General features: G+C 39.5%; 1 protein-coding gene across 1 annotated transcript; it reads right to left on the bottom strand.

Moving 5' to 3' along the window:
- Positions 1-1,162: 1,162 nt before the first annotated feature.
- Positions 1,163-19,819, bottom strand: LOC119746185 (integral membrane protein GPR137B-like). Its single transcript, XM_038222997.1, has 6 exons — positions 19,257-19,819; positions 11,978-12,253; positions 11,106-11,243; positions 9,400-9,528; positions 7,800-7,927; positions 1,163-2,862 (listed from the first exon to the last, which is right to left on the bottom strand). The coding sequence occupies exons 1-6, from the start codon at positions 19,632-19,634 to the stop codon at positions 2,664-2,666; spliced, it is 1,248 nt and encodes a 415-aa protein (XP_038078925.1). The 5' UTR covers positions 19,635-19,819; the 3' UTR covers positions 1,163-2,663.
- Between the last annotated feature and the right edge of the window lie 5,540 nt (positions 19,820-25,359).

Here is a 25,359-nt window from a genome sequence, read left to right as displayed (position 1 = left end):
CGTTTTGGCGTAGACAAAATTATTGTAAACAACAATAATCTCTTATTAGGGGGGATTTTCTTGAACTTGTTTAAGTCCCCACGTTACCCTTCCCGTAGTAGCCCAATTTACGGACACCACATTTTCTCCTCTTTTTTGGTCTTTTGGTCCAAACATCAAGATGATATCAATTTTCACATGATTTCCCACTTATTTTTGTTAGATTAACTATGTCAGTAAGTACCTTTGTGAATTTGAAGCTCATCAATACCCACGTTTGGCGAGACTTGTTGACGATATCTGAGGAAAAGGTAAATGCGCGTAACTTTAGGGTAAAATAGTAGCCATTTTGGTGATTTACTATGTCCTCGTAATTATTCAGTCACTTACATGCTTTAGAAAATGTTATTGAAGTAAGAATATGCAAGTAGAATCACCAAAATACACTTTTCAAAAAAAAAAAAAAAAAAAATATACCCAAATATGGGAAAAATATATTACACGGCAGGGATTAAAGATTTATGCAAATTAGGCACCCTTCCCAAAAGAATTTCAGGTGTCACCCCTTCTAAATATCTTCTCTAGGTCTATAAGAATCTATCTGCCAAGTTTGGTGCTTTGGACCAGTCGGTCACGATTCCGACCATATGCCACCTGACTATAGCACTGCTTCAGGCCATTAGGCCCAAGTCCATCATACTCCATCAATATTTAGTCACGCCAGGACTTCTGGACCAAGTCCTGTAAAATCCACAAAAATGGGGAATGGATTTTGATGGAGTTGGGGTGGCTAGGAGTAAAGTTTTCTAATTTCAGTTGGTTCATGACATGAATAGAATCGTGATGTTATGTACCACATTGTGATGTCTTTTATAATGATATACTACATGAAGTGTTCAGTAGAACGAGGTTCAAGATGACACCACAATATTTAGCTTCTTTCAAAGTTGGTTTCTTAAACAACTGGGGGGGCAGTACGTTGTCGACAGTTTGAGCAGTATACTGTGTCTGCACTCAGAGGAATATAGCATTTTCCATCGTGTAATTTGCAGAACAACATTATAAGCCATTTTTGCGGTGGTGCCACGCCCGCGCACACTTTCTTAAAGAAGAGGCGTGCACGCATTTTGGTAACACTATTGGTCAAAGGAGCCGGAGTGTGTGCGTACTACCTGAGCGCGACTCGCGCAAGCCTGGTGCCACCGCAGAAATGGTCGTCGCTGAATTAGTCTATAGGATCATGGATGGATGAAGAAAACTGTCCAAAATTAGAAAGAATCTTCATCATTCCTACAACACTTCGTTCAAAACCGAAAATTCTTCCTAAAAATAAATGTAAATCTGGAGGTGCCATCTACAAACATCATTCCAATATTCATTCTATGGAAAAGCCTCAAATCATTAGCTGCCTCAGTTTTTGATAAACAAATTCACGCCTCGGTTATTGTAGGCAGGGCTTCTGATTAAACTAAGCAAAATATTGGCATATCACTGTCCCAACTCCATCTGATGGATCTGTCTTGAAATTAAAATAATGTTAATTGTACTATTGCACGTGAGGGAAAAAATGGAAGGACTGAAATATAGCAGGTAAAGCTGTACTCTTATGTTACAGTATAAAGCAAGTGGGGTCACAATACTGCCACCCCCCCCCCCCAAAAAAAAAACCCCACACAGCGACATATTTTCCAGCGAATTTATTAATGTGACCGCAGGCCGGGGTCACAAGAGTATTTAGTTGGAAGGAAAGGATGGATATAGATAATCTTATTATACAAATGGAAACTTTAATAACTCTGGAAGAAGTTTTCTCCACTTTTTGTGACCTTTGACTTAGTTCTCTCAGTCCAAGTTAATATTTTTTATCAGTACATGTACGCACTGGAGACTAATCTAGGGCCCATTTTGGAGGTTGAAACCACAACCTGATCTGTTTGTCATAATTTCGGTTCTTGAGTAAGAGGAGAATGCGAATTTGAACAGGCGGTAACGCTCTGGGTTTTACAAGGTTTTGAGGGGGAATACACAGCACCTCAGGGTTCAGCCTGCATCTTCATAATCAAATTTGATTTCTTCACAACCAAAACGCCAAAATGCTTAATCGATGATATATCAACAACCAGTTTTTGTTTAGGACTGCAAAAACTACCCAAGATTACAATTCTAAACATTTACTTATGTGGTCACTTGCACACATTTTATGCGCAAATACAAACTGCCCAAAATGCTTGCATGCTTCAAACTCAATAATAGCTGTGACAAGCCTGAAAGTGTGTTAGCGTCTCACCAATGATATCTCATGAGTATGACCGGCAATAACACACAGGTCTATGAGAAGTGGCTGCAGCCACTAGCCAATGGCTTCCATAGGTGCGCATGTTATTTCTAGCCATAGCCAACAAACTGTGGCCATAGTCGGATAGGTCTGCAGACAGAACAATTCAGTGTTCTTATTCCAGGGGGACGCATAATCCTAAAAATGTCTGCCAGCTTCTCATTTTTTAACACCCCTACGTGGAGGTAATGGCGAGAATATCGACTAACAATACAAATGATTAAAGTCCTTCACAGGGAGACATGGAGACTTTTTGTACTATCATTCAAGTACCAAGCTCTGCTGTTCTGTAGACATTCTATTTCCAGAGGGGAATATACAATTAAATTTATTCAATACTGTGTACTTGTCATTCCGGCTGGTCGTTGTCTTGCTGGTAGCCGCCTATGGATGCGTTGCCTGGGATGCCAGCAAACAGCATGGGCGGGGTTGTTCCTGGTACCCCGTAGCCGGTAGGGTAGCTGCTACTGCGAATGATGGTTCCGTAGCCCACGTGGGGAGTACTGTTGACAGGTGTGCTGGGGATGGACATGTGTTCTCCTTGATAGCTTCAAATGTCAACAAACATGGGAAGAAGTTAGTCGTTTCATATACGCAAACCTTTCATTGTTCATTATTTATTATATACAGGGTCAAACTATACAAATCTTTCAACAGCTTGAAAAGGACAAGTGAACATTAAATTCAAAACGCATATTTCTAATTGAACAAGAAGTATTTTGGCGGGGTTTCTAACATGTACCATGACAGGCTACTCTCCAACTGTGGGTCTGCACAGTGCAATTTTAAGACTTTCACTTTGGGATTATAGATTGGTCATATGTTTGCCAAATCTCAGAGGGTACCAACACAAATCTGAGAAGCATTCTCTTATAGGTTTTCCCAGCCAATTTCCTGAAATGTTCATTCACTTCTGAAAATCGGTCATTCGTTTTCGTGTGAAGTTGAATGCACGTCTTGAATCCCATTTCAATTTAACGAAAGTTCAATCGTTTTCATTGTCCGTGCATTCGGATTTGAGAAACAGACGGCCAATTACGTTACCTGTGCATTCATTTACGCAAGCATACCTTTTCTAAATTGATTTCAGGTACAGCTAATTTGATTGACGGTTAATGAAAAAGAAACCCCTACTGTAATTTTCGGAATATAAGCCGCGGCTTATACGTTGAATTTGCCCATGAAAATGTTTACTGCGGCTTATACACAGGGCGGCTTATACGCCGAGACTTGAAGAATAAAAATGACATTTACATGTGTATTTAATGTACTGGTACAAGAAGAGATGTGTTGCTGAAATAATTATCAATTAAGAAAGTCATTAACAAACCGAAAGCATGTCCCACAAAAAGGTACCGAGCGGTAAAAAGTACGGCTAGTGAAAGCTGTCCCTTAGCCATCGACAACCGGCCGTACGTGATGCTGCCTATGCTGCATGCATGCTGCATGGATTCCTAATGGACCACACCATTTGTGGTAATAAAGGGGTGCACTTTCTTGGGAACAATAATTACCAATATTTCCCCAGTTTAAAAAAAAAGGAAAAAGACAACTAATACTTTTTATGGAGTTTGAAACATATCTTTATTTGATAATCAGTTGTTCAACGTCACAATATAATTTTTTTTCTTGAAATGTATTCAAGAAACGATGTGAAACTCAAAACAGGGGTGAAACCACCCCTACGAAATTAATGGATTCGTCCATAAAAATCTCGGCATCGTGTTGACTGTTTTCGAAGAAAGTTACGATCCAAACTTGAAGTTTTGACGTTACTACTCGTTAGTAATCACAACAATTCGATAAGTTTTGCTGTAAAAACGGACTTGTTTATCCTTTAAGACAAAACAACTCAGCGTCTGTTGCCACAAAGCAGGATTTGTAGCGCTCCAGTCAGACAACACATGGTGGGTTGCAGACTCTCTCAAGTGCTGGGGGAAAATAATGTCATTCGCCGGCACAGGCTCACTGACGAGCCAGCCGGCAGCAATTCCCGTTTTTTATTTCTCATCATCATTTCCATATTTGTTTGTAAGAGTAATCGACTGTAAATGATTTGACATAACAATTGTGGCCCTTTTATAGCTTTCGTAGTGCAAATGGAACTGGTTCAGAGCATTTTGACTATAGAATTTGGAGGCCTTACAAAATTGAACCGCTGCGGTTGGTGCAGCTTATACGCCGATGCGGCTTATACGCCGACTTCAAATCTTAATTTGCAGATTTTTGCGTTCTGCGGCTTATACGCCGCGCGGCTTATATTCCGAAAATTACGGTAATTGTATCTGGTGCCGAATGCATTAAACTAAAAGTGAAATAGAATGGTCAATGTTTGAAATCGCTCTCTAAAAGCAAAAAAGAAGTCTTGTATAATAAACGAATCTGAATGGACATCAACGACAGGTGCTGCTCAATCATTTAATTGATTGAACTGAAATGGAATCGAATGCTCTGGTAGGGAAAATGAAACGCGTGTTCAGAGCGATTCTCAAATTCAGACGAAAACGAATGACCGATTTTCAGAAGTGAATGAACATTTTAGGAAATTGGCCGGGAAAACCTATATTATGAAGTTAGTGTAAAAAAAATCTGAAAGCACTGGAGAGTGACATTTTGCCTTTGTTGTTATGCTCCAATGTATGTAGGCCATTTACACTTTACAATGAGTTTTTAAAAAAATGCAGATTTGGACAGGACTGCCCCAAAAGTAGTTGTGTACATTATATACCAGCTCCACTTATCCAAAGTGAAAATCATCAATTATTCTTGATGTACACATGAACAAGTTGCAATACTGACTCAACTTTATATTGCCCAAAAGCCTTAACACATTCACATAGCAACGTTACGGCATTGAGAAAAAAAACCGCTGCAGCAGTTTACAAAATAGAAACAATCGGACAATACTCCACAAAAGAGAAACAAAAACGTACAAAGTTTATTGGCCCTATTTATGTCGTCATTTTTTTATCACTTATCCAATATTTGTGTACCACAGACTAAGCCACTTCAGTATGTTTAAAGCCAGATTTTAGCATATCTTAATCTTTACACCATGGTTTCGTTTTAGTAAACAATTCAACTTAAAGGGCCCTGGTAATATTTTTAATCTTCATATTGCCATTTTAAGTGTATTTTGGTGCCTTTCTTGTTTTTTATGCTAACGCAAATTTGCATATTCATGAGTAAAACTGTGATGTCATTCACGGCAGACACTTCAATTTTACATCTTCTTCAGCATAAAAAGTCACCAACATTTTGGGGGAATAACTGTGGTTATTTTTCTGCTTTTAGTGATCCATTGTTGTTTCCATAAATGACAGCAATACAACGAGAACACTTTATGCACACATGTTTTCAATAAGCAGATTTTTTTAGTTAAAATTTGAAGAGAAAAACTCTAATCCGAAGAGTGTGTTCCTAAAGTGACACCACAGCAACAGGCAGCGCCCTCAATTGTCAGGAAAAGCATGAATCAGTTTTGGCAAGACTTTCCCCAAAAACTTGCAAAATGGGATGTCTCAGCTTTTATACATTTCAGACGAATGGATATTTTCCACAAATATGCTCCAGTGTAAAATTCATGTTATGGCCCCTTTAATATTTTCCTTGTTGAAGCATCAGCAGTGCTAGACTGCTAACTAAGGCTAACTACTTGAACCTTGCCTTTATAAATAATTCGAAATCACTAGTGTTATCAGCACAGACATTTATGCTTGGCTCTTTTTATAGTTTCATTTTCCCTTCTGTTTATTTGCTGTGATTTCACGAACACCCGTATTGTACAGGGTGAGTTTAAAAAATGAAACTCAAATGTCGGGACCATTGTTTTAGTGAAATTCTGCATACATGTAGCACTTTCAAAATCTAGGATATGAAAGCCCAATTCATAAGCTTTCTTTTAATACAAGAATCATTCAAATCACTTGTGTACTTTTCAAGTTACGGAGTTTATTCACACACATCCCTATGTGATTTGTTTTTGTTTTGCTGAAAGAACACTGAACTGTTTGTGATCGGTGGACAGAACCTAAAAACGGCGGTTGTGTTTAAAACTCCCTAACTTGATAAGTACATGAGTGATTTCAATGATTCTTGTACTAAAAGAAAGCTTATAAAATGTGCTTTCATATCCTAGATTTTGAAAGTGCTACATGCAGAACTTCACTAAAACAGAGGTCCCGACATTTGGGTTTCGTTTTTTTACTCACCCTGTAGTAATTACAGACAGGCAGAAATATCCAGGAACTTGGTAATTAGCCATGTCTAGTTTTTAGTTATATTTCCCTGAAATTGAATGATGCTTGAGTCTTGGGTACTAACTAATGAAACTTGCTTGCAAATGCATACGTATTTGCATGTTTTCTAGAACCCTGCTATTTTTTTTCTTCGGGCATTCTTCTGATACCAACGCAAAGTATGAAATCAACAAATATACAATTGCAAAGTATGAAATCAACTGAGAATCCAAAAGCTTGGAATAAAATTTGTTATTCTTCCTTCTCAACAAACTCAAAGGGGAATTCCCCTCCTGGCTGAATATTGTAATATTCAACATAGTAAAAATTAAACTAAACAAAAATTTTTTGGTTGGGGGTAACATTTTGAATTAAAAAAAAAGGAACAAAACTTTTCGGATAACATTTGAAAGTTCGCATTGTGAGGTTAGCAAAAAAGTGGGAGGTTGTGATGACGTCATTTCATCACCGACACCACGAAGTAACACTCCACATGTAATTTTTTCGGTTTTCAGGTTTTTTACATTTTTAAACATTATTCATGAAGGCCTACCGGGTACCACTGCACGAAGTTTCAAAGCTTCAAGAGCTTTACTTTAATAATTACGCTAATTATCCATGGCAACTTTTGCGCAAAAGTGAAAAATTTTGTTTTCACAAAGTAACACTCAAGTTCCATTTACCATTGTAATGCATAGCGTTGTAATGCACTCTGCTCAAATGGGAGCAAAAAGTTTTTCAAGAAGTAACACTCTCCTTGTTTGAGCACGCGCGTGCTGACCTCCGTTCCACGAAGTAACACTAACCTAGTATTGTAATACATTGAAGCATACTACTTCGTGAAAACAAAAATTTATAGTTTCACAGTTTTTTCAGTTTCACAAACTAGCAGTAGCACTCACTTTTTTCTCTTATTTCTTATTGACTTAATATACAAATGGGTGAAAACCAGCAAATTTAATAAATTCAATACACCAAGTTTTTACAACGAGAAACCCAACTGCAAAATACTATGCCATTTTGACGCAAAGTGTTGTTCTAGAAGGCGTTCAACTTTAGATGCCGTTTTCTCTGAACATGCTGAATGCTAGTATTTTACTGGTATGTACACGAGTGTTACTGCCCGGCGTCGGTGACGATTTGACAGTCAATCTCTTTGGTGAGTTACTTGTGTTTTCCTGGGGAGAACCCCTGTAAAATCAACGTTTGTCATCCGGAGAGCTTCGTTTGGTTTGCTTCAGACTTACTCTCTAGGTGTTGCATTTGTACTGCTGTGCGTCCGTGTCAGGTCATCATCGCTGTCGTATCGTCGCGGGTTGTCAAAGAAGTAGGCCCTCGAGGGAGTTTTAGGACAGTCTGTGTCCTTGGGCACGTGCTGTTGGGCGATGACAAAAAGCAACGAAACACAATCAACAAAATATTAAAGTGATCAAAAACACTGAAAAAAGTGTGAAGCTGTACGACCGTTGACCCAATGCTAACACAGATGCAAAGATGTACTCGTAATTTAATCTTTGAAAGTCTTCACAAGTCTAATACAAGTCTTCTTTTCTGCAGTCAATTGACAACTTACTCAAATGAACTACGACAAAAACATTCCTTTGTCTCTGTTAAAGGAACACTGCATCCTGGAAAGTGCCCAACTGGGCTACAAACGCGTTTAAACGAAATGATATTGCCTGGAAATAACACTTAAAGGGAAGTTACAACATTTGCAAACATCAAGAAACGAAATGATCAAATTATCACGGAATACATTACTGGATTGTAAGGGAATGACAGTCTAAAGCATCCTGTAAAATCGTGTCTCCTGGTGTGCTGACATTTTCAAGAAAATTTGTATTTTTCCAACGCTGGTCGGCTGACCAGCGTTGGAGAAAACTGGCTTTTTTCAAAAACTGTTGCGTTTTTCAAACAGTTGTTCCTCATTTTCTTTGCAATTGATTACGCACCTGTGAAGGGGTACAAGCCTGCCAGACTGATTTTCTGACCTTACAATTCCCCAAAGTCTATAAATTTTTTCTCTGTTTCATCTTAAGTGGTTCAGGAAACCAGACTACAAGAACATGATTGGTTTTCTTGGTTTTTCCAGCATTTACAAGCTCAAAATGTGAAACAAGTCAGTTTAACAATATCTGCTGTAACATGCTAATCCTCCAAATCCATTTATTTCTGACAACTGCAGCAAAAGCAAATGTTGTACATTCCCTTTAAAAATAGAATGTAAACATCCACACAACCATCCTAAATTGGCCACTTTTGTGTTATTCTTGCAAGAACAAACACCAAGGGTCAAAAGTAATCAAGCTGCTCGGGTGTTTGTTTGTGCTTGTAAAACCATATGTGTGCACACACACTTGACGTGACCTGTAAATTGAATCCTCCGACAGAAGCAGACTTATATTTAGGGTTGGAAATCCGATGTGTGTGCCACAACATGTCCGCCGCATCAGAAGTAAACAACCGTTTATTTTCCCCGTCTTTTCTCAGGAACAGTGCGACACTTGGTTAGTTTGCTTTCAACAAGACCTTTGAAATAGGATAAGCAAGCAATCTCGAACCAATTTTTTTTTGGCGATTTTAGAACGACGTGCCCCTTTAAACTCTCAATACTTGTGATCAGAAGTGCAATGCTATTTTCTCCAGTAAGAAGAGACATAAGTAAGATGTAACATATGCCGGGTTGTACAAAAAATAGAGCTTTTGAAAAATTAATAACTGCCGATGAGAATCTTGTATGGACCTCAAAAGGCATGACACTGGTAACAGAAACCTTCATGTTGGTGTCAAATATTCAATGTAAAAGGTTAGCCTAGCCAAGTCATAAACTTTCCAATCATGACTTACCACATTTGCAGCAAATTTTCGGACTCTGAAGAACATGACCACGATAAACGTTGGTAGGAACTCCCAAATAAAGAGAACAATACTGAACGACAGGTAACGAAGTCCCTTCAGAGTTTGTATCATATCAGCCTGAAATAAAACAATTGAAAAAAATTCAATTGAAAACAGCTAAACCGAAAAAGTGTTTGCATCAATAGTTATAAATACATTTTGTTTCGATTTTGTACTCTTGCTTTAAATGCAAGCAAGCACACCAGGTCAGTTGTTTGAAATAGTGGGCCTCAAGAACTACAAGCAATGTTGATATTTCATCAAACAAAACATTATTTTCCTTACAAACGATCGACCAACTTACACATGGTATAACATGCATGCATTAATTGCACTTCACAAGTACATAAGATTTTTTCCCAAAAACTTTTCATGCTATTTTAAGGGCTAAGTCCTTACAAAGCATGCTTCTCTACCATCATCTTTTTGTGCAAATGTAACATGACTTTGGAAACAAAATGCTTTATCATCAATACAGGGCGAGTGACGCGAGTCAAAAAAAAAACGATACCCAAATGTCGGGACTATTGTTTTATTGAAGTTCTGCATGTAGCACTTTCAAAATCTAGGACATGAAAGCCCAATTCATAAGCTTTCTTTTAGTACAAGAATCTTTCAAATCACTCATGTGCTTTTCAAGTTACGAAATTTTAAACACAACCACCGTTTTAAAGTTCTGTCCACGGATTACAAAAAAGGTGTGCGTTCGTTTATCAAAACGAAAACAATTTACACACATCCCTATGTGATTTGTTTTCGTTTTGCTGAAAGAATACTGAACTTTTATTGTGATCCGTGGACAGAACCTTAAAAGATTGATTGTGTTTAAAATTCTGTAGCTTGAAAAGTACGTAAGTGATTTGAATGATTTTTGTACTAAAAGAAAGCTTATGAATTGGGCTTTTATATCCTATATTTTGAAAGTGCTACATGCAGAACTTCACTAAAACAATGGTCCAAACATTTGGGTTTCGTTTTTTTTTTACTCACCCTGTACTGATACTGGAAAGCTGAATGCCATTTTTATCGGAAAAAAAAGAAAAACAACTTGCTTGGCAATCAAAATACAATACAGATTAGGAGGACAAATCACTGGTTCCCGTGCGAGTAGCACGAAATATGCACGACTAAATATTTTCTGAATGTACACAAAGCAACAGTGTCTTCACGTGAACAACTGGCATCATCAGCAGTGCGTTAAAATGTCTCTCCCAGTAAAGGTAGGTAAAGGTAAAGGGGGACGAACCTGTGTTCACAGGAATGGAGTGCCCATCTCTCTTTCGAAGGGATTGGGCCAGACTTGAGTCCATGAAATGCTGCTGTGGGGGGATTGCCAAACCTCCTCCACAGCGAGTCTGTTACCTTCCCAGCATTGAATAATGCCGGTACCCATTTAACACCTGGGTTGAGAGGAGTAATTGAGGTAAAGCGCCTTACTCAAGGGCACAACACGCATGGCTACGGCGGGGCTCGAACCCACAATCTCACAATCTCTCTCGCAGTTGTCTGCCCCAATTCTCCCTTTCTTACCGCTGAGGGGGTACTTGTGCACAGAACCCATGCAATAAAAATTGTTCCTTGGACCAAGACTACTTTGAAACAAACTTGTGCACAATGGTGGGCGGATATTGGAATAGTTAGGGATTTGGCTGTACCTGGTCAGACACGTTAATCCAGTTGTAACCAAATGACGGACACGCCCTCGTGATGGCTATGGCGTTGTAAACTGCCCGGGAGACGTACAGCAGAATAATAAACACACAAGCTGTAGACGTTTGACACATGGTGGCTCCCTACAAAGGAAGCAAAAAAAGCCACAAAATTTCCGTTTAGAAAGCTCCATTTGAAAGTCTACATATTGTTAGTAGAATTTCGCAGAATTCTACAGTTCCTGATGGCCGATTCATAATAGGCGCGAAAGTGGCAGTATTTTCACAGTCATTGTCTTTCACCTGCCCCTCAAGGTTGTGCCGAGTTTCATTTAAAGTAACTATTCTCACAATCATTATCAGTCGAAAGCCAATGAAAACTTATCATTTATCAATTTTTTGATGATTCTTGTAACTGAGTTAATTTTTTGCATTTTTTTTTCTTTTCGGGGGGGGGGGGGGGTCTCAAACTAACTGAGTAATTCACAATTCGCCTCCATAGTAAACTTAATCTGCTGTTACTATGCTCTACAACCAACTGTGTTTTTTTCTCCCAACATTTTTTTTAATATGTGTTTTGTTTTGACGAGTAATTTAAACCCCCTCCCCCCTTATTTTTAGCATCTGCAACCCCTCTGAAAAAAAAATTCATTTGGGTTCGTTTTGCCTCATCTAAACCACAAAAAAAGTCCCCTCCTGAAATATTGCATGCACATTAAATAATTTGCAATTTGCAACTAATTATTCCAGAAAACAAGTGGATTGTTTCCATTCGATATCTCATTCAAAACTGAATAACGTTCTAATATGTACAGCTGGATAAGTAGCTACTACAAAAGAAAAACATTGGGTAAAATTATATTTTTTTTCAAACGTACCCGGGCTTCCAGAAGCATACTGCCCACAAAATGCATCCGGGACAATCTCCAGATGAGATAGGCTAGGAATCCCCCGGCCACAATGAACAGCAAGCCGCTAATGATGACCCTGACTGGTACCAGCACCTCGGAGTCCGGGTAGATCCTCGTCAAGACTCCGCAGGTGACGTTCATGACAAGGAACAGCGAAACTGCGACAGTAAAGGTGATGCGTACGTGTCGTATGTGTTTCTTGTAATTCTCGGGCTTTGTCCTGGCTTTCAGCTTGAACATGACCTGAAATTTCAAAATTCAAAATTAACCTTCCATATGTACAAGTGTTCACTCAAAAGTGGCAAAGAGAGATATGACAGACAGGTTACATATCTTAAGCTCACCACAAACCTTTCCGATTTGACCGGTTCACAGGATCACCGGTATGTTTTTTCACGATCTTACGCATCACAGATCTTATGATGCATCATGGATCTTGTGATGCCTCAAGCATCTTATGATGCATCAATGCTCTTATGATGCATTACAGATCTTGTGGGGCATCACAGATCATACGCATCACAGATCTTATGATGCATTCATGGATCTTGTGATGCCTCTTGGATCTTATGTTGCATCAAGGCTCTTATGATGCATTACAGATCTTGTGAAGCATCACAGATCTTACCCATCACAGATCTTATGATGCATCATGGATCTTGTGATGCCTCTAGGATCTTATGTTGCATCAAGGCTCTTATGATGCATTACAGATCTTGTGAAGCATCACAGATCTTACCCATCACAGATCTTATGATGCATCATGGATCTTGTGATGCCTCTAGGATCTTATGTTGCATCAAGGCTCTTATGATGCATTACAGATCTTATGACGCATTACAGATCTTACGACGCATCACTGATCTTGTCATGGATCTTGTGATGCATCACAGATCTTATGATGCATTACAGATCTTGTGCATCATAAGATCTTGCGATGCATCAGAGATCTTGTGATGCATCAGGGATCTTGTGATGCATCACGGATCTTGTGATGCATCACAAGATCTGTGTATCCTGTTTTTTATTTTGAAATTTTCCCACAGACATTCGAAACATGTCTTTTTCATTGACAGAGAAGTTACAAAAAAAATGTAGTAAGTAATTTGCAATGTTGGTTACGGGTACTAGATTTCATAATCAGGAACTGGTTCCTGACATTAACTGTCAAGTACTTGGGTACCTGGTTCCAATGCACAGCCCTAATACAGTTTGACACAATACCACGGAGCACCACAAATGGTGATGATTGAACAATGGGGCATTGTACATGCAACTAGTAGCATACCGGTACATGTACATAGTAAACTGGAACACTGCCATAACCAAATATAAAATGCACATATACAGGTCCTCAAAAGTTGTTCTAATCAAAACAATTGCTGGTACCACTGGCAAAGAAAAGCAGTTAAGCTATCTAAACAAAACAAGCAAAACATATTTTTACTGATCACATTTGTTTTCCTGATCGCCGGAAAATACCTCACACTTCTAAAGGATGCGGTCGTCTGAATTTATTTTTAAATCACTGGAATTATGAACCCTTACAACAGAGGAACTTAGTAAGCCATGAACATTTCCGAGTTCCTGACCCTTTCTATAAATAGAAATCACGCCATACATCTAAGGTACATGTACATGTACACTGTGAGTGCCCAGCACTTTTGTGCCCCAGGGAATTCTGGAGTTCAAAACTTGTTAAACTTTCCCTTTTTATGAGGTGCTGAATGACAAAATGCATATATACTTGACAATGTTAAAGGTGTGATGAAAATCAGTAGTGATATATTGTTGATGTACCCTAACGTGGGTACTTTCAAGTTTCATCCCAAAATATAGATTCTTTTTCTCAATTGCAATTTTTAGCAATACAAAAGTTATTCACTTACGAATGATACGTCGACCGAAAAAGAATTGGCCCATGTTTAGTTAAATTGAATTATTACTTGACAATTTTGAATTATAAACTGCCAGACAATAAGCGCGCATAAGTCTTCACAGGATGGTGGTTTAGCGCATACATGTGTATTGCTGTATTGTGACAAGCTACATATTTGGCCAATCATGATGCTGGATCAATGCTGGTTCAGGGGCCATTTATTGGCTTGTTTTTGAAGTCGGTCTTTATATCGCATATCAATACACCACCACATGATCGAGTCTCGACCAATCAGAAGCTGTACATGTATCAACTCTCCAAGGTATTTATTAATGTACTGTAAACATGGTAAAGACTACAGTCCAGAATGGGTAATATTTTATATTCATGAGCAAAGTCTGTTGTGCCATGTATAAATAGAAAATGAAACTGGGAAGCCATGAAAAAAATAAGTGAATAAAAAAATATCCAAACGTTTATCAGTATTAAAAATCACCTGATCAGCTTTGATAAAAAATCATATTACGAATAGTAGATCTTCATATACAATGTAATTATGGCGTAAAGTGAAAAAAAAAAAAAAATGTTTTGGGACTTGCATTTTACACTATTTTCCCAAACGCCATGTTGCACTTTAAGACAAGGAAACTAGACACTGATCATTAACCGCCCACTAACCACATTTTGTACAAACAAAAACAAATCTGCCAAATTAATACAGTTAGGTGTTAAATGTACATGCACATATCATCTTTAAACTGATTGTGCTAGCTCACCTTTGTCAGCAATATGTGTGTTTAATTTAGCTCTGTACTTAAATCAAACATCGATGTACAGAAATGCTGTATCAATATAGTATGAGATACGGGTAACAAATTTGCTTATCCATGATCCTCTCATAGCCTTCATTATATCATCCGACTCCGAGTCATATTTTCATAGTGAGAATTTAGATTAGAAATCATTGTAAAGGACTGCTTGTAATACTGACAGCCACATTGGCAGCCATCTTGGATATCTCAATTTCCCCAAAAGATGCTGAGGTAGCGTCATGTGAATTTGGAATCAGTAGGTCAGTTAAAGGCCTATAAACCAGGAAAAACCAGGTCAAAATAGGTTTTGCCCTTCACCGATGTATAAACACTGTATACTCAGTGTGTTACCTCCCGAGTGAAAGTTGGAAAAAATCACTCGGAAGGGACTCGAACCCACGACCTCCTGTACATTAGTTTCGAACCAGCCAACCGATCCTGTTAGCTTGGTGGTCGAGTGGTAAGACATCTGCACTAGAAAGCAGGAGGTCGTGGGTTCGAGTCCCACCCAAATGATTTTTTTCCAACTTTCGCTCGGGAGGTAACACACTGAGTATACAGTGTTTATACGTCGGTGAAGGGCAAAACCTATTTTGATTTACATCACCCCGACGCAAAATTCCCATCTTATTAAAAACCAGGTCAAATCAGGTCGGGGTTATTTGGGGGGGGGGGGGGGGCAATTGGAAAAATAGGAAATTCAAGTTTATTATCAAAGATCTGTTTGTCAGCAGAGCAGTACACTTTGACCCTTCACAGACCCAATAAACAGCATATTCACAGGGCCAAGTTCGCATTTCAGTAATAATATCCCTTTTTTTTCCCCTCAATTTTGTATTATACTGTACACAAACCCAAGGACAATAAGGGGATAGGTTGCTAGCTTTACAACACACAACAAAGTCAAAGTAATGCGGCTGTACATTTCACGCAATCAATATTTTCATCAGGACCAGTGGTTGACAATATTTGTTACTTCTGCTGTATGTGCTTGTCAAAATAACAAATTTATGACTTCATTTAATCAAGAAACACTTCCTTCCCTATCTGATGAATAGCCTACTTCTCCACATGAAAGCAAATTTAGACTGGGGCTTGGCATGATGGATTCACGACTATTTTATGTCTGAATGTGCAAAAATGAGCTTGTTTGCATATGGGCGTATGGCAGCGATTGTGTTCAAGTACATGTATGTCATATATCTCTGTTGAGCGAACACTTGCGGACAGCGGCCATACATGTATGCAGGCTTACTCTAGACATTTGCTGTGTCACCAACTCCTCATCCTCTGAATTAAGATGACCCATTTCTGACTTTGTGTACACATACAGGTACTTCTAGCAGCAGAAGGCGCCACCCCCTTCCCTTGCACAACGGATGCCTTTTAAACTATGGGGTCCGTGCACAAGTACCCCATCAACGGCCAGAAAAGGAGAGTTGGGGGCGACCCAGATTGGTTCCCGGTCCATCCACTGCGTATTCCGAATGTATCCAAAGTTATTGGAGGCGGGGTTTAGTCTTTAGAACATCGCAAGTTGAATTCGAACATATTCGTGTGCCGAACCCTAACAATCACGCGTACGCCTACGGCACTATAGGATCTTACGTGCGTACTTCGCGCGCGAACCAGTCCAGTATAGTACGCGCACGCTGTGTGTCCCGTCCACAGAGCTCTCAAAAGAGGTAAAAACACGCCCTCTTTTGTTGGCGCACGGAGCCCACAGCAAAGCCAATGCCCAAAACATAGTTGGGACACTCCCACCTATAGTTGAGAAAGTCCAAACAATAGTTTAACATAGTTGTTAATTAACATAGTTGAGATACTTACACAGAATAAAGTCCATGCCTCATTTTTCACAACATTTAGAGTGGTAGAGGACATTAGTCTAAGGCTGTGCATCGGAAACCAGGTACCTGGGTTAACGAGTACCCGACCACTGATGTCAGGAACCGGTTCCAGATTATGGGATCGGGTACCCGTGACCATCTTAACAAAATACTTAGTTACTGCTCAGACAATGAAAAAGAAAATTTTGAATGCCATTTGTGGGAATTTCCAAAATGAAAACCAGGCTACATGAACATGAAAAATCAAAACAGATTTCACTTTAACTTGCAACAGAAGATGCTCACGAGATTTGCAGTTTACCTCGTAAAGCTATAAAACCCGTCAGACAACTTCCCGGACGGGAATTTGGGGGTTGGGTTCCTTTTACGGGTACTTGGGTGCCCATGTTTTACTTCAATATGGTACCTGGTTGCTGAACTACCAGTACAAATGTACAACACTACATTTGTCTCTTCATAAAAATGGCTAAATAGGCATATTACGCCCCAACTAAAGCACTGTTGGACGACAGGCACACAATGACACTGGTCCACCGAGTGTCAATAAGCATGACCTTGGACCAAGTTCAGCAATAATTCAACAACAAAAAATCCTAAGCAGAATGTCAGACAACTCGACCGATGACCAACACTACTTGGGCCAACTTGTCCGTTGAGTCAACTCTACGTTGCACACAACTCGATTGTTTGCCCTGTCCAAAGTAGGAGCCCGGAAGAGTTTCTAAGTAATTTCTACCCTGACCATAGTTGGAAAAGTTTTTTCAACATTATCAATGATCATCATTGCCCCATTTCTGTAGCCACATTCCTGGACTCCCTCTGTAAAGAAGACCACAACATTCAGTCTCACAAATCTTCGTAAAGTTCTAGTTGCCGAACTGGAATTTTTACTTGAGTTCTTTCACATATTGTTACTCCCTCCTACAGTTGTCTTACCTGTATGAATTCTTTAGCCGATTAGTCGGCTACTAAAGAGTGTTTCCTTTGCACGAAAAATGAGGAGATATATGTCCACTTTTTCTGACGGATAGAATCAACGTTTGGGCATGATGAGAGCATTCGCGCGTGTTTACTAGTCTGGTGCTCTCAATGTCTGACAGACGTACGTCGATTGTTAGTTAGTGGAACAAGACTGGTACAATGTATATTTGTACCAGATGGCTGTTCACAGTATTTTGAATATCTCAACACATCACTAGAACTTGTAATGTGTTGAGATATTCAAAGCACTGTAAACAGCAGTCTGGTACAAAGATGCACGCTTGTTCCCCGAACTACAACAGAAGCTGAACGTCCGTTAAACATAGAGGGCACCAGACTAGTAAACAACATGCTCCAATGCTCCGTCATGACATTCATCCACCTATTCTGTGTATCAGAAAAAGTGGATATACATTGTATTTCTCCTATTTTGTGTGCAAAGAAACCCCTTCTTAGTAGCCAACTAAATGGCTAAAGAATGCATACAGATAAAGCCTAGTTTCCATATTGACGCAAGAAACGCAGAGAGCAACGCAACCAGGACCCAAACTGCAACGTGGACATATGGAATCATTTCATCTGGAAATGTCACTGACAAACCAGACAGACGCAAACTATCTCGCAGACGATCAGCAAAGTTGAACCTGACTGTTCCGTGTATTGTCTGCATAATCTGCGTAAGCTGATTAGCTGAACGTCAATGTGGAAACCAGGCTTGAGACAACTGAAGGAGGGAGTTATATCATGTGAAACGGCCCCTAAGAAAAAAACTAAATTTCGGCAAAAATTTTGATAATTTGTGAGACTGACATGACTGAGTGGCCTTCTTTCAGAGGGAGTCCAGTAATGTGGCCACAGAATCAGGCTTTAATCATCCATGAAGATAACACATTAAAATTGCATTCTATCCAATGAAAACAAATGGGGGGGGGGGGCCTGTTGGATGTTTTACAGAAAAATCAAGTTCAGAGACTTTTGACATCGTTCGAGCAATATTTGCAATGAACTATTTCTATCGGGGAAGTTTGAAAGCAAATAATGTTTCAAAATTATATGAGCATCGAGTTGTCTCAACAGATGATTTGTCTCAATAGATGTGTTGTCTTTCAGATCAAACCATGGAGCTATTAAATTACTAGCGCACAAACTCATGTACAAAGTCATGCCTGCTGGGTGCATCAATGTTTGTACACAAACCTATGGAGATCTAGAAATTGTGTATGGCTTTTGTACGGATATTTGCATATCTGCGCTTGTATTCTATGCAGGTCCCTTATCGAAGCTGATATACCCAAAACCCAAATGCACAATCATTAAATGAGCATTTTATTTTGCTCTACGCAAACAGCGCAACGCGTGCGCGTATTCGCTGCAGATGATTACCGCAACGTTTTTTTTAAACCGTCGTGACGCATGTAAGTTGTTTGCGTACGTTCTACTTGCGCGTTGCATTTTAAGTACACTTTCTAAATTCAATCCATCTAAAATTTCATTATGTTCTATAAACACGCACATGAATTCAAAATGTCTGCGCCCAGGACGGCTTCAGAGCATCTCAGCATGCAAGAATAAGGAGTTAGTGCTCTGGTAATTTAATATATATAGCTCTATGGATCAAACACAAATCAGTCAAGTTAACAGAATGATCGAGTTGTCTAAATGGTCATGTTGGTTTGGGTCGTGTTGACTGACGGTTGAGTTGTCTGAGCGCCGCTGAGAATCACCTGTGCAAAGTACAGCACCAGTAAGCAGAGTGTGATGAACTGCAGGCAGACAGGAAAACAGAAGAAAAACCAGTAGGCAAAAATCTGCAAATTTTCCAATTGTACCGTGTTGTCTATGTAAAACGAGAACATAGTAATCCTTATGCCCGCCCAGACGAGGCACAGGAACAGAAACACCGTCTGGAAGCTGAAGCGCTTGTGTCCATAGTACAAGATGAGTATGAGCTGGATGTAGACGAAGCCGAAGAGAAATCCGTACAGGGTCAAGAAGGCGATGGTCAGGCCCAACTCGACCGTCATAGGAAGGGCCGTCCCGATTGGAGACGGCACCACGGCATTATCCAAACTCGTCCAACCGACAAGATCAAAATCCTGCATTTTTGCTCTTTGCCAAGTCACATCTATGGAACAGCAATCCGGACTAGTTCCTCACGATAAATGTGGACGTGTTAGAAATAGATTTAGGACTCATCTTAGCGAATTTTGGACGTCTTTTTTTACAAAGTTTCTGAGCTGTACAGGCACAACACCAGAACTGCATGTGTGATATGTTTATGTACGTACGTCGTGTATGCATGTCATGTATGTAGCTTCGACGTGCCGATGAACGATTCCAGTCTAAAAAAAGGGGGGTTTTAATACTTTATAATGGTAATAAATCGACGTATTTGTAATTTTCTATTTAATAACTGACTGATTACCATAAAATTACACAAATACATACTTTATTTTAATAAATAAACGAACTCAATGTATTTACCTTCAAATTGAAGATATTTTAGTATCGCCTCGAAAATAAAACACCCCTACTACTATAAATAGTATGAGCTAGTATATTTCACGTGATTCGCGATTTGTTTATGTGTTGCGTTTGATATGGGGTTATTGAAACCTTGAATCCGCTTTTGAATGAGGCTACAGATTTTTCAGACCTATACTATAGTGTGAGGTCTTCTGAGGAGTACAAACACCATACGAGTACGAGGCTTAGGTTTTAAGTTGTTTTCTTAAGGTCCGGAAATTAAACATTTAAAAGTTTCCAAAATTATTCCAGAGCTAGAATTTGTCAATTATTGGAGTGGAGATGACGCAGTGTTTTCACTTTCCAAATTTCAATCTCCCTTGATTGGAATCAGTATTTTTTCTCCCTGAGATATTCTGAAATTTCCTTCAATTTTTTACCTGATTTTTTGTCCTTACTGTAAGTTGAAGTCACCATTGTATTCCTAAAAGTTGATATTTTCTTACCTGTTTATTATAAAATTGTGCCCCTCTCGAAATGGAAAATTGGCTATCCAAAACAGTGCTCCTCTCGCGATAACTACTCGGGATCTAAAACTGCCCCTCGAAAGCACAATTAGTGCCCAGCTCGCAAAACATTATTTTGTGGCGCTCTCATGGATAATAGTGCTCCTCCTCGCCTCATAAATTGGTCACTGAGCTGGCCATCAAAAGCAACAGTGCCCCTCTTGCGATAAAAAAATGGTCTCAATAAATAACTAGTCAAATTCGTGGGCGGACCCAAAGAGGTTACTGCCGGGGCGGAGGTGGGGCGCACGTGCGGTAAAGGGCGGATCCCAAAAAAACCCAAATATTTTTTTAGTGACGTCACAACAAAGACAGCCACAACGTACACCACCATCTTTTCCTAAAAATAAAGATTGAAGTGGTCAGAAATTATCATGACCTCGCACCACAGAGCATCGAGAATCCATTTTTTCCGGGGCCTTAAGTTACTTATGCATGTGACGGATCAGAACCCCCGCCAAGGCATCCTACTAGGTTGAGTCTCGCAAAAGAAGCATTAATCCACGCCGTAACATTATCATTCAGACTGCTGCTGGATACAGGGAACATGACTGAAATGGTAGCAGCATGAAAAAGGTCTATACATGTAGTTAAGTTATGATTCAGGCCGGGGCGATAATCATGATGCCTGTTGCTGAACCCTAAAGGGCCGGGTTATTTTGAGCATCTCTCAGCCGGGGGGGGGGGGAGGATCCCCCTAAGATCTCAGCCATCGAGTGACGAAACATTTTGAAACTCGGTACATGCATAGAGCAACTCTTCATGAACATACCCAAGAAATTTCATGACTATAGGTCAAAGGATTTTGGAATTATGGCTAATTAATTATTCATATGTGCGAATGGCAAATCTGCTCTGTGTACACGACGTATATGGGACAATTCAGTTTTGACGGCGCGTAGCGCCAGAATTTTTTTTATTTTAGCTGCGCGGCAACCCTGGGTACGATTTTTATGTTTTTGGTATCAAAAGATGTGCAAGGCTCGAGGCTAAAAAGTCATAACAGCTCGGGTCGCGAAAAGTTTTTTTTTCAAGGCTATCGCGGAAAAAGTTGAGGGGGGGGGGGCAGATTCCGCCCCGGCCCTTTTAGGGTTAAAAACATTCACAAATCGTCTCCAGAGGGCGCTTTCGTGAGCTCTAGTCCCGATCTCTGACTAGCTGCTTCCTTTGCTTTTTTTCTGACACCCAGGCTTCGTCTTCGGCTTAAGGTGATATTATAGGCCCTGAACTTCGGGGGCTCCAGTTAGTTTCCTGTTCATGCTTCGGGAGTATTCAGTCGTATGATTATAAGGCCTGATGCTAGAATATTGGCCTTGGTTGTTATTTTTATAGCGATTCAGAATTTGGAGATGGAACTTGAATAAACAACGGGGGTTTTCGAAATATTTGGCATAGTCTTCGGCTTAGTGATCTTGAAATTCTGAATAGTTGCATGGAGGGAAGTAAACCAAATGGAATAAGGTTCCTATATCTAAAAGATACGTCTTGTATTTTGAACGGGATAAGGTGGCTCTATACGGCAGCTACACTCAACCAAAAAAGAAAGTTCCCCTTCCAATAGGCTACTGGTCTAACTCAAAAACTACTGAGCATCGCTCAAATAACGACTGATCAGTACGGACATTCCACATGTTCCATAGCAATCCATCCATACTCGTTATTTGGCCCAAAACAGTGATAATGTGTACGAATTTGAGCAATGTATGACAAATGACACAGAAAACAGTTGCACTTTTGTACACGTGCAGAAAGTTGCAGTTCAAAAGTGCAACTTTTTTCGGTACCATTTTGTCATAAATTGGATTATTGTGTACACATCATCACTGTTTTGGGTCAAACAAAGAGTATGGCTTGATTGCTAAGGAATTTTTGTATCGATCAGTCGTAATTTGAGCAAGATGAGCTCAGTACTTTTTGAGTTAGACAAAAATTATGGAGGGGGGAACTTTTTTTTTTTGGTTGAGTGTAGCTCAAGCTGCGCATGAACAACCCATTATTCACGAGAAAGTCATTTTTGAGCATGTTACTAGACTGCATCTTATAAATTGTAAACTGTTGAATTGGATGGTGCCAGACTATTTATGCGTTCAAAGCCTCACATTCATTTTTTTTAATGTGACTTTAATAACCATTTTAAAAAAATTATTCAACAGCGCAGACTGGTATCAAATTGGTAAGTAACTTTATCTCATTGCTTGCACTATTCGCAAGATTTTATCTCGCTTTCAATTCAATATGGCCGACAAAAGCCTCGGATCTTTAGTATGGACCTTATTCATGTGTCGGCCATATTTGTCGAGTTCCCTGAATGTATATTATTAATTGTTAACTGTTGAATGGGATGACACCAGACTATTTATGCAGGCACAATGCAGCCTTATTTTACTGTCATTATTAATTTTTTTTAAATATGGCTTTAAACATTAGGGAATGTTTAATTACAAATTTTAAATTATTCATTGAAGCTGACAGGAATTTATTATAAATTACTAATTTCTCTTCGCAAGTTCAAAAAATTAAGATTTTACCTAACTTTCCATTCAATTTGGCCGACTCGAGAATAAGGGCATGAGGTGGGTGGTGTGAATAGGGGGATTGCGGCCTCGGTCAGCCTGAGGAAGATCAAGGAGTTATAAAATGGAGACGAACAAAATGCATTGAAAAGTAAATGATCCTATATGGCTAAACTTGCCTTGCACGCAATGACGTCGACACTTTTACTACTTGGCATTGTTACCAAAAACATACTGGTATAGCGCATTAGGCCTATAATAACACACACCAAAAACAATTTTTGCGTTAAGGTTGCATTTGAGTCTCGTAAAGAAACGCAAAAGCTAGTTTGAATTTCGTTTATTACAATGGGTGTTGTAATGACCAGAACGAAGAAACGTGGTTTGTGGACAATTTGTTGTCACCCCCTCCCCCAATTAAATATTGGTCTGGCGATTGAGGCCCGTGCCCTTATCAGTTACTTCTGGTTATCTAGAAAAATACGCGTCGGATGGCGTTTGCTCTTCATCTATAGCATCCACAAATGGTAATAAACGTGCCGACGTCACTGTGCGCAAGTAGGCCCTATAGGAACATTTGCTTTTCATGCATTTTGTTCGTTTTCAATTTCGTTCGTTTTCAATTACTACACCACTCAAAGTCCAAAGAAGCCAGTTCCAAACCTAACCCGTTGACGTTTCAGCTCAGTTGATACTATCTACACTTTCTAGAAAACTTGAAAACCATGTTACCGTTTGATCACAAAACACGATTTCGTTGACAGCCGTTCCACAAATCACTTGAATTGCCTGACTGGTCGTTCCGGGGAATCACCCACATTTCTTTATTTCTTCTAGATTACAGCAAGCATAATAATTCGGTTAAGTAGAAAGATTGCGGGTAACACCATGTGGAAAGTAATCTCTTCTTGGAAGAAGTGTGGTTCTGAAAAGAAACCATGATTGAGTGTAGAACTCGACGCCCGGATACTGTCCGTCCGCAGGAGGACGGACAGAGCACATCCTAAACGTCGAGTTCTACACTCAACCAACCGGTTCTTTTTCGAACCACACTTCTTCCAAGAAGAGATTACATTTTATATGGTGTCAACCGCAATCTTTCTACTTTATCTCTTCCGCCATGCGAAGCTTCAAGTCATAAAAAAACAACTCGGTAGGGTATACTTTTGGGGATAAATGCAAATGCATGTAATCCTATAGAATGTGCCATCTGTTTACAAAATGGATGTTGTGGTCACGTGATGCTGACTTCCAGCAAACGCTTCTGCATAATATGCATATCTCTTGAAATAGAAATGGTTTGAAAGTGTTCACATACTGTTTAATGTGGGTCAAAATAGCATGCAAGGGGTTGCTTAAATGTTCAAGGTTGCCCGCCGGTTGCCTCAGTGTTGGCATGACGTCACAGCTTTTACAACACAGTTCTATTTACCTTGAAGGACATTCATTATCAAACTTGAGTATTGGTACAATTTTCTCCATGATTGAGATGATAACCCCAAACCAGTGGTCTTGAAAGGTTTACAAGCATGTTCGTTATTGGCCTAGAACGATCACGTGTTAAGTTTATAAAAAAAAAGAAGTCATGGCACATAATTCCCGGTGGGCTATCACGTACGTGATATCCCACAGGGAGTGTGCTATACGGTGCGCATGAAACGCTTATATCGTTGGTACCCACGCTATTTTCACCATGTTTTCACACATGACGATCAGCTGTTTCGAGCACGCGACATGCATGTGAGTTGGTGTTTGATTGTCACTTTGTTGAGTTTACTGCTGTTTGTTTTCGTGATTTTTACATCAAACATCAAAATCCAAAGAATCCAAGACAGAGGTTCACCTCGGGTTCTATGCGCCCTTCGGGTGTTCTAAACGTCATATCCCACATCACAGCGGTCAACAATTGTTGATAGCGGATCCAGAGGGGGCGCGCATGTATGTCTTGTCTGTTTTTCCTTGTTTCTTTTGCATGCTGTCAACTAGTTATTTAATCACTTCAAAGAAGTTTCAACCCAATACAGGGCGAGGCAAAAAAAAACAAAAAAAACAACAACAACAACAAAACAAAAAACACCGGAAACCCATTATGTCAGGAATTATGTCAGACGTTCTGCATGTAGCACTTTCAAAATCTAGGATATGAAAGCCCAATTCATAAGCTTTCTTGTAGTACAAGAATCATTCTTGTACTTTTCAAGTTACGGAATTTTAAACACAACCACCGTTTTAAATTTCTGTCCCATCACAAAAAAGGTGTGCGTTCTTTCAGCAAAACGAAA

This window comes from Patiria miniata, unplaced genomic scaffold, assembly GCF_015706575.1.
Source record: "Patiria miniata isolate m_02_andy unplaced genomic scaffold, ASM1570657v1 HiC_scaffold_7, whole genome shotgun sequence".
NCBI lineage: Eukaryota > Metazoa > Echinodermata > Asteroidea > Valvatida > Asterinidae > Patiria > Patiria miniata.
The sequence above is the reverse complement of the archived record's forward strand: the minus strand, read 5'-3'. Positions and strand labels throughout refer to the sequence as shown.

Bases quoted from the DNA above. Each gene is read 5' to 3' on its own strand.
- LOC119746185 (XM_038222997.1), bottom strand. From the start codon at position 19,634: ATGCAGGATTTTGATCTTGTCGGTTGGACGAGTTTGGATAATGCCGTG. The intron at 7,928-9,399 runs GTAAGTCATGAT...ATCGCCCAACAG, and splicing joins GAAAATTTGCTGCAAATGTG to CACGTGCCCAAGGACACAGA. The intron at 2,863-7,799 runs GTAAGTCTGAAG...TGACATTTGAAG, and splicing joins ACAAATGCAACACCTAGAGA to CTATCAAGGAGAACACATGT.